The sequence below is a fragment of the Oncorhynchus clarkii genome, chromosome 24 (assembly GCF_045791955.1).
Source record: "Oncorhynchus clarkii lewisi isolate Uvic-CL-2024 chromosome 24, UVic_Ocla_1.0, whole genome shotgun sequence".
Taxonomy (NCBI): domain Eukaryota; kingdom Metazoa; phylum Chordata; class Actinopteri; order Salmoniformes; family Salmonidae; genus Oncorhynchus; species Oncorhynchus clarkii.
In genome coordinates, this window is record NC_092170.1 from 7,550,668 (window position 1) to 7,563,951 (window position 13,284).

General features: G+C 41.2%; 1 protein-coding gene across 3 annotated transcripts; it reads right to left on the bottom strand.

Annotated features, from left to right (window-relative positions):
- Positions 1 to 3,261: 3,261 nt before the first annotated feature.
- On the bottom strand, positions 3,262 to 13,241 carry LOC139382879 (protein YIF1B-like). 3 transcript variants are annotated; one of them, XM_071127125.1, is made up of 8 exons: positions 13,087 to 13,241; positions 7,305 to 7,525; positions 7,087 to 7,191; positions 6,839 to 6,917; positions 6,679 to 6,736; positions 6,436 to 6,591; positions 6,158 to 6,251; positions 3,262 to 6,034 (listed from the first exon to the last, which is right to left on the bottom strand). In XM_071127125.1, the coding sequence occupies exons 1-8, from the start codon at positions 13,127 to 13,129 to the stop codon at positions 5,879 to 5,881; spliced, it is 912 nt and encodes a 303-aa protein (XP_070983226.1). In that variant the 5' UTR covers positions 13,130 to 13,241; the 3' UTR covers positions 3,262 to 5,878. The 3 variants fall into 3 exon arrangements, with proteins under 3 accessions (XP_070983226.1, XP_070983225.1, XP_070983227.1); XM_071127124.1 differs by having other exon boundaries at positions 3,263 to 6,034; positions 13,057 to 13,238; XM_071127126.1 differs by having other exon boundaries at positions 4,038 to 6,034; positions 13,077 to 13,227.
- Positions 13,242 to 13,284: the final 43 nt, after the last annotated feature.

Consider the following 13,284-nt stretch of genomic DNA (forward strand, 5'->3'; position numbering starts at 1 on the left):
TTGTCAAGTTGTTTGGCTGGCCTTTGGGTGATGGATCTTTCTTGATACACACAGGAAACCGTTGTGTGCAGAGTTCGCATAAGGTGCTTAAAGTACTTGAATTTGGCACTCTAAAATTCAAGTACTGGAATACCTTGAAAATCAGACCTTTTCTCAAGTTAGTATTTGAAAAGTACTTGAATTAAAATGAGAGCAGAACAGAACATGATCAAGTATGTTATTTCCTTACATGTTTTCCTTTCACCACAATGGCACTCAGCCAGGCAGATACAGAATAGCGCTGGGACTTAAATACAATTTCTCATAACAAAATAGGGTCCCCTGAGAGAGTCCTTAATCTTATTAAACACATTAATAACTTGTATCTCTTCAAATGGGTATAGAATGCAACATTATAGAGTCAACTAAAGGAAGGGCATTTTACACTGTCAGAATTCACTTTCATGTCATTGTGTTGGGACAGCTTGTGGGACCCAACATGTTGACTTATAAAGACAACTTAAAAATGATTATCATGTACACTGAACGAAAATATTGTACTGGGTTAGTTCATATGAGAAAATCAGTCAACATCATCAGTACTGACTTACCAATTGTGTAGTAAATGAGTAGTGAAACGTATTATTGAGTAGAACTTGTAAGGTAGTGATGAATAGTACGTATTTTTTTTCTCATGTGGTTGATATACTGCAATCTGGTGGCGACGAAAAACATTTGCATAATAGGAACTATTACAAATTGATGATCCTTGAAAATACAAATTAGTATGTGTGCCATTCACCCTCTGAATGGCACACATACACAATCCATGTCTCAAGGATTTAACATCAATAAGGGATCATAGCGTTCACCTGGTCAGTCTACCATGCACAGTTTTGACAAGGTGGATGATACATACTGAATTTATATTGTTTTTCATACTAAGATGTGTTGCTTTTTCACATATTTGTTCATTGGTTTTGCAAGAGTTGGTTGATGGGTCAGTTCATTGGTTTTCAAATATGTTGATGCCATTGATTAAGAATAGGATGCAATGTCCACCCCAAAATATAAGCTTGTTTTACCCCATTGTTTGTAAACAATATAATTGTACAAATAAATTGTTGGTTGCATAAATAATGACTAAATGTTACATGAAATGTAATTAAGAAATATTTAAACCGAATGAAAACCCCCTATGTTTAATATGTATTGGCAATAATTCACATAATGGTGAGGCATAGAATAATACATGTCTTTTCTCACACTGGATGTTTGAAATATGAGCAGGTGATTTTAGTCATGCTTCTTTAGTAGTGGAATAAAGACAATTAGAACTTGAATGTTCTTAATCAATACTGTGTACTTACTGAATTGATGTGATAATGAATACAATTGTTCATTGACCAATTTGATACTGTGTCCATTTGAATGAAACTACATTGAAATTACTTTGTTTTCAAGTCATTGAAACAACCTGAAAAAACTTTTCAACTTCCAACCGAAAGTAGGATATTAGGAAGATGTTCTTGATGTTTGGTACACTCAATGTATACTGTCCAAAATGTATCCTTGCCATAAGTGTCCCCATGGCATACTACATACAGTGCCTTCGGGAAAGTATTCAGACCCCTCGACTTTTTCCACATTTTGTTACGTTACAGCCTTATTCTGAAATTAAATTGTTTCCCCCCCCTCAAACTACACACAGTACCCCATAATGACAAAGCAAAAACAGGTTTAGAATTTTTGCAAATGTATTACAAATAACAAAAACTATTACATTTACATAAGTATTCAGACCCTTTTCAGTACTTTGTTGAAGGACCTTTGGCAGCAATTACAGCATCAAGTCTTGGGTATGACAAGCACCTCCTGCATTGTCTTGGCTGTGTGCTTAGGGTTGTTGTCCCGTTGGAAGGTGAACCTTCACCCCAGTCGGAGGTCCTGAGCGCTCTGGAGCAGATCTTCACCAAGGATCTCTGTACTTTGCACCGTTCATCTTTACCTTGATCCCGACTAGTCTCCCAGTTCACGCCACTGAAAAACATCCCCACAGCATGATGCTGCCACCACCATGCTTCATCATAGGGATGGTTTTGGCCAGGTGATGAGCGGTGCCTGGTTTCCTCCAGACGTGATGCTTGGCATTGAGGCCAAAGAGTTCAATCTTGGTTTCATCAGACTAGAGTGTCTTGTTTCTCATGGTCTGAGATTCCTTTAGGTGCCTTTTGGCAAACTCCAAGCGGGCTGTCATGTGCCTTTTACTGAGGAGTGGCTTCCGTCTGGTCACTCTACCATAAATGCTTGATAGGTGGAGTGCTGCATAGATGGTTGTCCTTCTAGAAGGTTCTCCCATCTCCACAGAGGAACTCTGGAGTGCTGTCAGAGTGACCAGCTGGTTATTGGTCACCTCCCGGACCAAGGCCCTTCTCCCCTAATTGCTCAGTTTAGCAGGGAGGCCAGCTCTAGAAGAGTCTTGGTGGTTCTAAACTTCCATTTAAGAATGATCAAGGCCACTGTGTTCTTGGGGGACCTACAATGCTGCATATTACTTCGACCTCGGCTTGGTTTTTGCTCTGACATGCACTGTCAACTGTGGGACCTTTATATACAGGTCATGCCCTTCCAAATAATGTCCAATCAATTGAATTTATCTCAGGTGGAATCCAATAAAGTGTATTAAAGGATCATCAAAGATGATCCATGGAAACAGGATGCATCTGAGCTCAATTTCAAGTCTCCTAGCAAAGCGTCTGAATCGTTATGTCAAAGGTATTGCAAACATTTCTGAACCTGTTTTCGCTTTGTTATTATGGTGTAATGTGTAGATTAGTTTTTAAATGCGTGTTAGAATAAGGCTATAACAAAATGTGGAAAAAGTGAAGGGGTCTGAGTACTGTTTGAACATATGAACTTAGCTATGAATCTGGAAATACACTGTCTTGCAATACTTGGCACCACTTGTCTATTTTTTTTGAGAACTCAAAAGGAAAAAACTTCAGTCAAACCAGATGGATAAATGATTTGTGGTCATCTATGGAGAGTTTCTGTCGACAGGCATATAGAGAATAATATTTGTCTGCGAAGTAAAACCACACCTGTGTCTTTCTTCTATATTGTCGCTACCCAATCAGACTACGGACAGCCATCTTCATGAGAGACATAACTGATCTCATTTTACACATTGAATTGTGAACATAATACCAAATAATAGTTTTATACAGAGATCACCTGAAAAATGTAGATTTGTCTTTCTCAGAACATTGTCAGAAACCCATGTAGTAGTGCAAGTAGATTTTATTGGTTTCTCGCTTTCAAAGACTAAATTGTAAATAAATGTTCAATCATAAATTATTAACAAATAGTAAAATCCTAAAGTAGCACAGTTTAAATATAACACAATGTTAACAGATACAATATATGCAAAACAATAATACAACTACAATCTTTGGGTGGCAGCGGAAAAGCTCAGTGCTTGACAAGTACGGTATATGGCTAAGTGTAATGTGTAGGCCACATTTTCCACCTGTACATTTAAATCTAGCCAGAATGAAAGGTTAGCGGGTAGTGAAGTCCATTTCAGTTGCTATTGGCCTATCAGATATGAAAATAATACATTGGTATTACAATCCAATCCTTTTTGATTTGACTATTTATAAGTCACATAGCTTTCTGTAAGCATGAACAAGGCCACTGTCCAATATATCGAATGCAGCTTTTATCCAAGCATTTTCATAATTTGACCACGTCTCGCTATAGGTTATCATATTCAGGTTCCGTTAGCGATTTATCACTGATCAATTATTTGGAGGAAACCACGGTTGTACTCCCAGCCTGTCGCTTTTTTAAAAATTTGGTGCTTTTTAGGCCTATATAAGGGTTATTTTCAATACAAGATTACAATAATATAAAGACAACATCCATGCGTAAAGAACAACCCTGTCCAAACCTGTTTGGATAATGCTTTGCGCCACTCAGATGCACTTTGTAGCCTACTTTAACTTGTTTTGGTTTTTACTGTGGGCATTAGGGCCTACGTGTCATTTCTATTTATAGTGTTCAATATATTTTGTACACACATCCAGATACTCAGCTCGTTTGCGTGGGGACTTTTTTAGGGATGGGAGAGATTCTCAGAATATTTATTTGTACGGCCGTGGACAGGTCAAGGTTAATTGGGACAGTAGGCTATTATGGCCAGTCTTAAATCATTGGATAAAAAAAGTAGGCTGTAATGATGAGTATAAAACAAAACGTGCCATTTCCTTTCAATTTATACAGCTTGTTTCATAATGGGAGGTCCAAGACAGGTTGAATTAATTTACATACAGGGAGGGACCATGGCATCTGGGCAAAATGTGGAAGCAGCGGTGGATAAGACACATTTTATTACCATGTGTAACGCAACACATCTCGATTAGATAGTGATCCGATCAAGAACGGATGACAACCACATGTTAATCCAAGGTGTAAACCACAACGTCTGTTATCTGATTGTGCCATGTGACAGTGGGGACAGAGCAGGAGTGTTGGATCAAGATTGACAGGAATATCTGACATACATCTGCTAATGTCAAGGTAAGCAGGCTTTATCATACTTTCCTTATTGATTACCATATCATCCTAACCTGGGGCAGAGAGGGAAAAGGGCTAAGGTGTTAATCTTACATAGATACAATGTAGCCATTGTCCATTAAAGCTTATTTCCTGTTGGAAAAAAATTGTATCAATAGGAAGCAAAGTTTGAGTGTATGTTAGTGATACCGGACGAGACATATTCAGCTTCATAACAGTTCAATTTAAAAAAGCCATATCAAATTTGTACTCCAGTTTCAGTTTATTTATCAAGTTGAAGAGTGCATTAGAGGATCCATGTTATTCCGCCTCTGTATATCAAATATTCATAAAAGCAACTGAGGCATGGCAAGCAACACCATTTTAGCGTGATATCTCTAGTAATTAGGCCTACATTTGAAATGGAGGCTAGTATTTGAACATCTTAAACCATTAAATATTTTTTCCACTTTTCCAGTTTGAAGCCTGAAAATCAATTACAGTGTCATATGCTCATGTAATTTTGTCAAGCTTGTTTAAAAAAGCATCAGCTGTAATTTAAGATGACTTAATGACTTTGTTACATGATTGAAAGTCTTTGTTTGGGCTTCAGTTCGTGGCACCAAGAGATGTACAAAAAGCATTTTTCGTATTTACAAACACACATCCACAAATCTGTTTACATACATCATCCTGTGATTAAGGACATTAAGAGCGCTTTTTTTGTGTGTTCACTGGACGGCGCAGGCAAATTATGATAAAGCCTTTGGGTCAATGTAAGTATGTAACGCAAGAACACAATAAGCCACATGAAATGGTTTCCCTGCGTAGTTATGACACATTACAAATCGTGGGCTGCAAATTCTGCAATGCAATTCTGCAGGACAGCCATTTTACGAAGCTAACTTCATTCTTGCGTTGCCTACTTACGTAGGCTATGAATTTGCCTTAACTGTGCTTCCATCCTTGGCTCAGTCAAAGCTTTTGCGATTGAGGACCCAAGCAAGATTGCTAATATACAACCATATGTTCACAAATACTTAGAAAACATAACTAATTACAGTATACAAAACATGACGAGCCAGTCAATTATCCTTCTTAGACAATTACATTAAAAAAAACAATACAAAAGACAGGTCAACATTACTGTTACACTTGTACTGTGAGACTTCGCACAATGCTAATTCTACAATGCCATTTGTGTGTGGTTTTATTTATCCGTGCATGTGTCCCGCACCTCTGCAGCGAATGGTGGGGAGAAGTGATGGTCAGTGAACAGTCTTATTTTTCCATAGAGAGGTAGTGTCTTGTCAGATGAAACACTCCTGGTCAGCTCGTGGTCTTACCTGACCAGGTGATAGGTCAACCAGTACATAAAAATGGGCTGGGCGGCTGCGATGGACATGGTCAGGTACATCCTCAGCTGGTTCCTGGCCCCGTGAACCAACACACCTTGGGCTGCTGCCTCAGACAGGAGCTTTAGTCTCAACGTGCGGATCTGAAGAGAGGACCAAGACAGAGGGAGCCAAAATCAAGCTTGTGAACCTACGTACAGTAGTCAAGGCGCTAGCAGGGGACATTGGGTGGAGTAAATCTATCGTCCGCTCTTCCTGCTACTCACCATGAAGACGAAGATGGATATACAGCACCACAGCAGCGTTAGGTAATATCCCGTTCGACCAAATAGTAACCCTGCCACGACCCCTACAATCATCCTGCACACACAAGTGAATCTTTCACAATTCATCCAAGTAGTTGATGTGTCATCATGTCTTTACAACTTTAATATATAATTAAGACAACTTCCATGTTGAAAGACAGGGAAATCCAGAAACTCAAACCGCAATGTCATACTAATCATGTCAGAGAGAGCAAGTGAGAGAGAGAGACCAACCATACCCCACATATTTGTATCCGGAGAAGGCCACAAGATCGATGGTGGTGAGGTCTGTGTTCACTGTGACCAGGTAGAGACTGAGGAGGACAACCAGCACCTCCATGATGAGCCACACCAGGGCTGAGCTGGCCTGCATGCCCAGGATCTCAGGGGTAAACCTAGAGGGGAGATTAGGGTAGATACACGTTTCAGAATACTCTTTATACAGAAAACTGGGAAGAAAGGTGCAAAGTGGACCAGTTTACCTGTTCTGTGTTCCGAGCGCTAACCCAGCCACCAGGATGTATGTGATAAAACCCATTGCTGGAAAATAATATAAAGCAATGTTAAAACAATAATAGGCTAGTTGCAGGTTTTATTTGTTTGGTTCAGTCAGGGTAGTAGACCTGACCAAATCGCCTTTACCTGGAATGTACAAGTCAGGAGCGTTGATATCAAAGCGTGGAGCCACTGGGGTGTCCTGTTGGTAGCTCACTTCCCAGTTCTAATCAAAAGCAAAACAAAAACATACACCTTCTTTAGTCACCCATTCAATGAGAGTCATCCTAGGGCGTAAGTTCAGTATCAGCTTGGTAGCTCGGAGTCTGGACATGGACACAAGCAATACCAACAGATGGTGACCATAGTAACACAGGGTGACATGGCATCAGTACCTGGTGCATGTAGGGGAAGACGAGCAGGCCGAGTTTCTTGCCCACGTAAACTGTGTCCACAGCAAAGTAATATTTCAGCTTAGAGATGGGGAGGAAACGATCCAGCTGTAGATTAAACGGAACAAAACCAAGACAATTTAGGCCCACTTAATGACACATCATGTTGCTACTTACTAACTGGTACCACAACTATGTACCGTCACTACCATGAGTCTTACATTTTTGTCCACCAAGTCTTTGCCCTGGCTGGCCAGGCTGCTCCCGTAAGCCATGGCCAAGTTGGACATAGGGTCTGAGAGGAGGGTCCGGCCGGGGTGGCCCATCGTCCCAACACCCTGGCCCTGGAACCCAGTGGGCTGCACCCCCGGCGCTGCACTGGTGTCATCAAACAGCTGACTGGGGTCTGTCCCGTCCATTGACGTGTTCCTCATTTCGGGATCTGTCACCCAAGAGGTGGATGAAAGCACATTCTGGTCAGTGGAGTGGGGAATACGTCCAATGCATTTTGAAGGACAACCCAAATGTAGCTGCAAAAGGAGGAGCTATGCAGTGCACATTGACACAATTCAACAAATAGCCTAGCCTAAGCAGACAGTGCCTATAACGGGGTCTCTTCACTCCATGTGTAAGATAAACCCTGTTCTCAGTCATCAATTCTGGGTGTGTTTTATCCCGAGTGCAGAATCACATCGCCCACTAAGCAGATGGATACCCTTATGTCACCCCAGCCGCTTCCTATCAATGTATACTTTGTCCTTCCACAGACATCCATTGGCCTGCACCGTAGACTAATCTTATTATTAATACTTAACGAGATCAATTGAGATTAGGAACCTCTTTCTCAAAGAGAGAGAGGTCAACCGGGACAAGTAGGCTCTATTTCAAAATTAAACTTCAAAAACGGACACACTTATAGATCTCCACTCGTGGTCTAGTGTAGAGCCGGGACGATAAACCAAAAATGATCGGTGACAACCAAACCGAGGATTTTACAGATATCAATAACTAAGTATAGGAATGTGAAGTTTGAAATTAAATAAGTCTGCTAATATGGGCTATTGCTAACTGGACAAATGGTACAATATTACAAGTAGCAGTAGTAGTTAAGCGCCATATAACAAAAGTAACTGCTAAACACTGTTTTAAAGTTATTCGAATCTCTCATTATCGTGCCAATTTATCGCGTTATAGATGTTTGTCCATATCGTCCAGCTCTAGTCTGTCTCAAAAAAGCCTATAAGCCTAAATAATGAAATACAATGTTTGTTATTCATTAGAAGCACATCTCTGATTCTCTATTTCTGACCTATTGAAATGGGTAGCCCTAATGTTTCATATCCTTTACCAAATCAGTAAGTTTACCATGGTACTCTTAGCCGTTCTCATGACTACAATTCCATTCCATTACAGTGGAGCCAATCCATGTCCCATTTTGCCTTGTGAGTGAAATGGCCCATAGCTCTGACGCTTTATGTAGCAGGTTTTGCTTGCTACATAAGTTCTGTTATAGTCACAGACATGATTGAAACAGGTTTAGAAACTTCAGAGTGTTTTCTATCCACACCTACTAATCATATGCATATCATATATTCCTGGCATGAGTAGCAGGAAGTTGAAATTGGGCACGCTATTTATCCAAAAGTGAAAATGCTGCCCCCTATTCCAAAGAGGTTAAGCAATGGCTTTTTTTCTGGACACTTTTCCGTAAAGCCCAGCTCTGTGGAGTGTACGGCTAAAAGTGGTCCTATGGACAGATACTCCAATCTCCACTGTGGAGCTTTGCAGCTCCTTCAGAGTTACCTTCGGTCACTTTGTTGTCTCTCTGATTAATGCCCTCCTTGCCTAGTCCGTGAGTTTTGGTGGGCGGCCCTCTCTTTGCAGGTTTGTTGTGGTGCCATATTCTTTCCATTTTTTAATAATGGATTTAACTTCTCTAGGGTAGGGGGCAGCATTTGGAATTTTGGATATAAAGCATGCCCAAATTAAACTTCCTTCTACTCAGGCCCAGAAGATAGCATATGCACTCTAAAGTTTCCAAAACTGTTAAAATAATGTCTGTGAGTATAACAGAACTGATTTGGTAGGCGAAAACCTGAGAAAAATCCATTCAGGAAGTAGGATTTATTTTTTTTGTCATTTTCTATTCAATGCCATTACAGTACCCATTGACTTAGGACTCAAATTGCAGTTCCTATGCTTTCCACTAGATGTCAACCGTCTTTAGAATTGTTTTCAGGCTTGTATTCTGAAAAATAAGGGAGTAAGAGCAGTCTGAATGAGTGGACCCTGCCGTGTCAAAGAGCTTTTTCATGTGCGCGACCAGAGAGTGCCTTTCTTGTTTACCTTTTATATTGACGACGTTATTGTCCGGTTGAAATATTATCGCTCATTTAGGCTAAAAACAACCTGAGGATTGAATATAAACATCGTTTGACATGTTTCTATGAACTTTACAGATACAATTTGGATTTTTTGTCTGCCTGTTGTGACTGCGTTTGTGCCTGTGGATTACTGAAGAAAACGTGCAGACAAAACGGAGGTTTTCAGATATAAAGAGATTTTGGACTGATCTTTGTGGGCTATACTCAGCCTTGTCTCAGGATGGTAAGTTGGTGGTTGAAGATATCCCTCTAGTGGTGTGGGGGCTGTGCTTTGGCAAAGTCGGTGGGGATATATCCTTCCTGTTTGGCCCTGTCCGGGGGTATCATCGGATGGGGCCACAGTGTCTCTCGACCCCTCCTGTCTCAGCCTCCAGTATTTATGCTGCAGTAGTTTATGTGTCGGGGGGCAAGGGTCAGTTTGTTATATCTGGAGTACGTCTCCTGTCTTATCCGGTTTCCTGTGTGAATTTAAGTATGCTCTCTCTAATTCTCTCTTTCTCTCTTTCATTCTCTCTCTCTCTCTCTGAGGACCTGAGCCCTAGGACCATGCCTCAGGACTACCTGGCATGATGACTCCTTGCTGTCCCCAGTCCACCTGGCTGTGCTGCTGCTCCAGTTTCAACTGTTCTGCCTGCTGTTTTCAACTCTCTAGAGACAACAGGAGCGGTAGAGATACTCCTAATGATCGGCTATGAAAAGCCAACTGACATTTACTCCTAAGGTGCTGACTTGCTGCACCCTTGACAACTACTGTGATTATTATTATTTGACCATGCGGGTCATTTATGAACATTTGAACATCTTGGCCATGTTCTGTTATAATCTCCACCCGGCACAGCCAGAAGAGGACTGGCGACCCCTCGTAGCCTGGTTCCTCTCTAGGTTTCTTCCTAGGTTTTGGCCTTTCTAGGGTGTTTTTCCTAGCCACCGTGCTTCTACACCTGCATTGCTTGCTGTTTGGGGTTTTAGGCTGGGTTACTGTACAGCACTTTGAGATATCAGCTGATGTAAGAAGGGCTATATAAATACATTTGATTTGATTGAGGAGTTCACCACATCAGTCATTGGCTTCTTCAATAAGTGCATCGATGATGTCATCCCCACAGTTACCGTACGTACATACATACCCCAACCAGAAGCCATGGATTACAGGCAACATCCGCACAGAGCTAAAGGCTAGAGCTGCCACTTTCAGGGAGCGGTACTCTAACCCAGAAGCTTATAAGAAATCCTGCTGTGCCCTCTGGCGAACCATCAAACAGGCAAAGCGTCAATACAGGACTAAGATCGAATAGTACTACACTGGCTCTGATGCTCATCGGTTGTGTCAGGGCTTGCAAACCATTACAGACTATAAAGGGAAGCACAGCCGAGAGCTGCCCAGTGACACGAGCCTACCAGATGAGCAAAACTACTTCTATGCTCGTTTCAAGGCAAATAACACTGAAACATGCATGAGAGCACCAACTGTTCCGGAAGACTGTGTGATCCCGCTCTCCACAGCTGATGTGAGTAAGACCTTTAAACAGGTCAACATTCACAAGGCCGTAAATCCAGACGGATTACCAGGACGTGTACTGCGAGCATGTGCTGACCAACTGGCAAGTGTCTTCACTGACATTTTGAACCTCTCAGAGTCTGTAATACCAACATGTTTTAAGCAGACCCCCATGGTCCCTGTGCCCAAGAACACTAAGGTAACCTGCCTAAATGACTACCGACCCGTAGCACTCACGTCTGTAGCTAAGAAAGTCATGAAGAGTGCACAAGAAAACCTATTCCCCCTCAGGAGACTGAAAAGATTTGGCATGGGTCCTCAGATCCTCAAAAGGTTCTACAGCTGCACCATCAAGAGCATCTTGACTGGTTGCATCACTGCCTGGTATGGCAACTGCTCAGCCTCCGACCGCAAGGCACTACAGAGTGTTGTGCGTATGGCCCAGTACATCACTGGGGCCAAGCCCAATGCCACCCAGGACCTCTATACCAGGCGGTGTCAGAGGGAGGCCCTAAAAGGAAGCCCCCCCCCCTCTAGAACACTGCTGCTACTCTCCGTTATTATCTATGCATAGTCACTTTAATAACTCTACCTACATGTGCATATTACCGCAACTAACGGTACACCCACACATCGACTCTGTACCGGTACCCCCATGTGTATAGCCTCGCTATTGTTATTTTACTGCTGCTCTTTAATTACTTGTTACTTTTATTTTACATTTTTTTAACTGCATTGTTGGTTAGGGGCTCGTAAGTAAGCATTTCACTGTAATCAAATCAATTCAAATCAAATTTTATTTGTCACATACACATGGTTAGCAGATGTTAATGCGAGTGTAGCGAAATGCTTGTGCTTCTAGTTCCGACAATGCAGTAATAACAAGTAATCTAACTAACAATTCCAAAACTACTGTCTTGTACACAGTGTAAGGGGATAAAGAATATGTACATAAGGATATATGAATGAGTGATGGTACAGAGCAGCATAGGCAAGATACAGTAGATGGTATCGAGTACAGTATGTACAAATGAGATGAGTATGTAAACAAAGTGGCATAGTTTAAAGTGGCTAGTGATACATGTATTACATAAGGATACAGTCGATGATATAGAGTACAGTATATACGTATGCATATGAGATGAATAATGTAGGGTAAGTAACATTATATAAGGTAGCATTGTAAGGACGGTCTACACCGGTTGTATTTGGTGCATGTGACTAAGAAAATTTGACTTGAATGTCCCCGAGTGGCCTAGTTACAGTTTTGGCAAGACTTGAAAATGTCTGTCTAGCAACAATCTACTTGACAGAGCTTGAAGAATTTAACAATTAATAAATGGGCAAATATTGTACAATCCAGGTGTGCAAAGCTCTTAGAGACTTACCCCAAAACACACTGCTGTAATCACCGCCAAAGGTGCTTATTTGAAACATGTATTAATTTTGTCATTATGGAGTATTGTGTGTAGATGGGTGGGAAAGAAATATTGAATCCATTTTGAATTCAGGATGTAACGCAACAAAATATGGAACAAGCAAGGGGTGCTAAATGACGTAAATAGAATACTCTGTATTGGGAACAAGTTCTGATTGAACACTGGGCGGAGACCAACAAGAGGCTAACAAAACAAGAGGCACAGTCCCATGTCCCAATTTAGAAGCAAGGTAATACGTGAAGGCTTGAGATCGTAACTCTTGAGAGGGAATAGCGCGACCTTCTAACCTACACCTGAATAATGTGTCCCGAAACTGATCAGACATGTTTCAGATTCGCTGTCTACATGGAATATGACAACGTCACCAGATAGTTTATCTAATGACGTGGCTAACAGCCAGCTAGCTAGCTAACTAACTCAGTCTTGTGCAACATGGCGTCAGCTAGCCATATTAGTAAGAAATTAGCTGTCATGATTGATAACACACCGCATATGACACAAAAAAAAGCAAGTTAGCTAGCAACATTTTCCAGGTAGTTAGTTTAGCTTTGGCTTGAAGAGCAGCCATCGAGTGGGTTAGCTTGTTAGCTAGCTATTAGTATTAGCATGCCGGTTAGCTACATTTCTAGGCCAAAAAGTTCAGACATCTTACCAATAGTTTGATCAACGTACGTTAACTTACGCTGTCTGGACACACTTTGGGTTGCGGTGTAATCCATGTCCATCAATTATTACAGGTAGTTTCGGAAATCGTCTATAAAAACGCTGATATGAAACCATTCAATATGCTTCCTACAAAATTTGTACACAGCCACACCCATGTGTCAACTGGCCAATGATAGAATCGTAAAAGACAAGACGAAGTTGTTCCAGGAAAAAT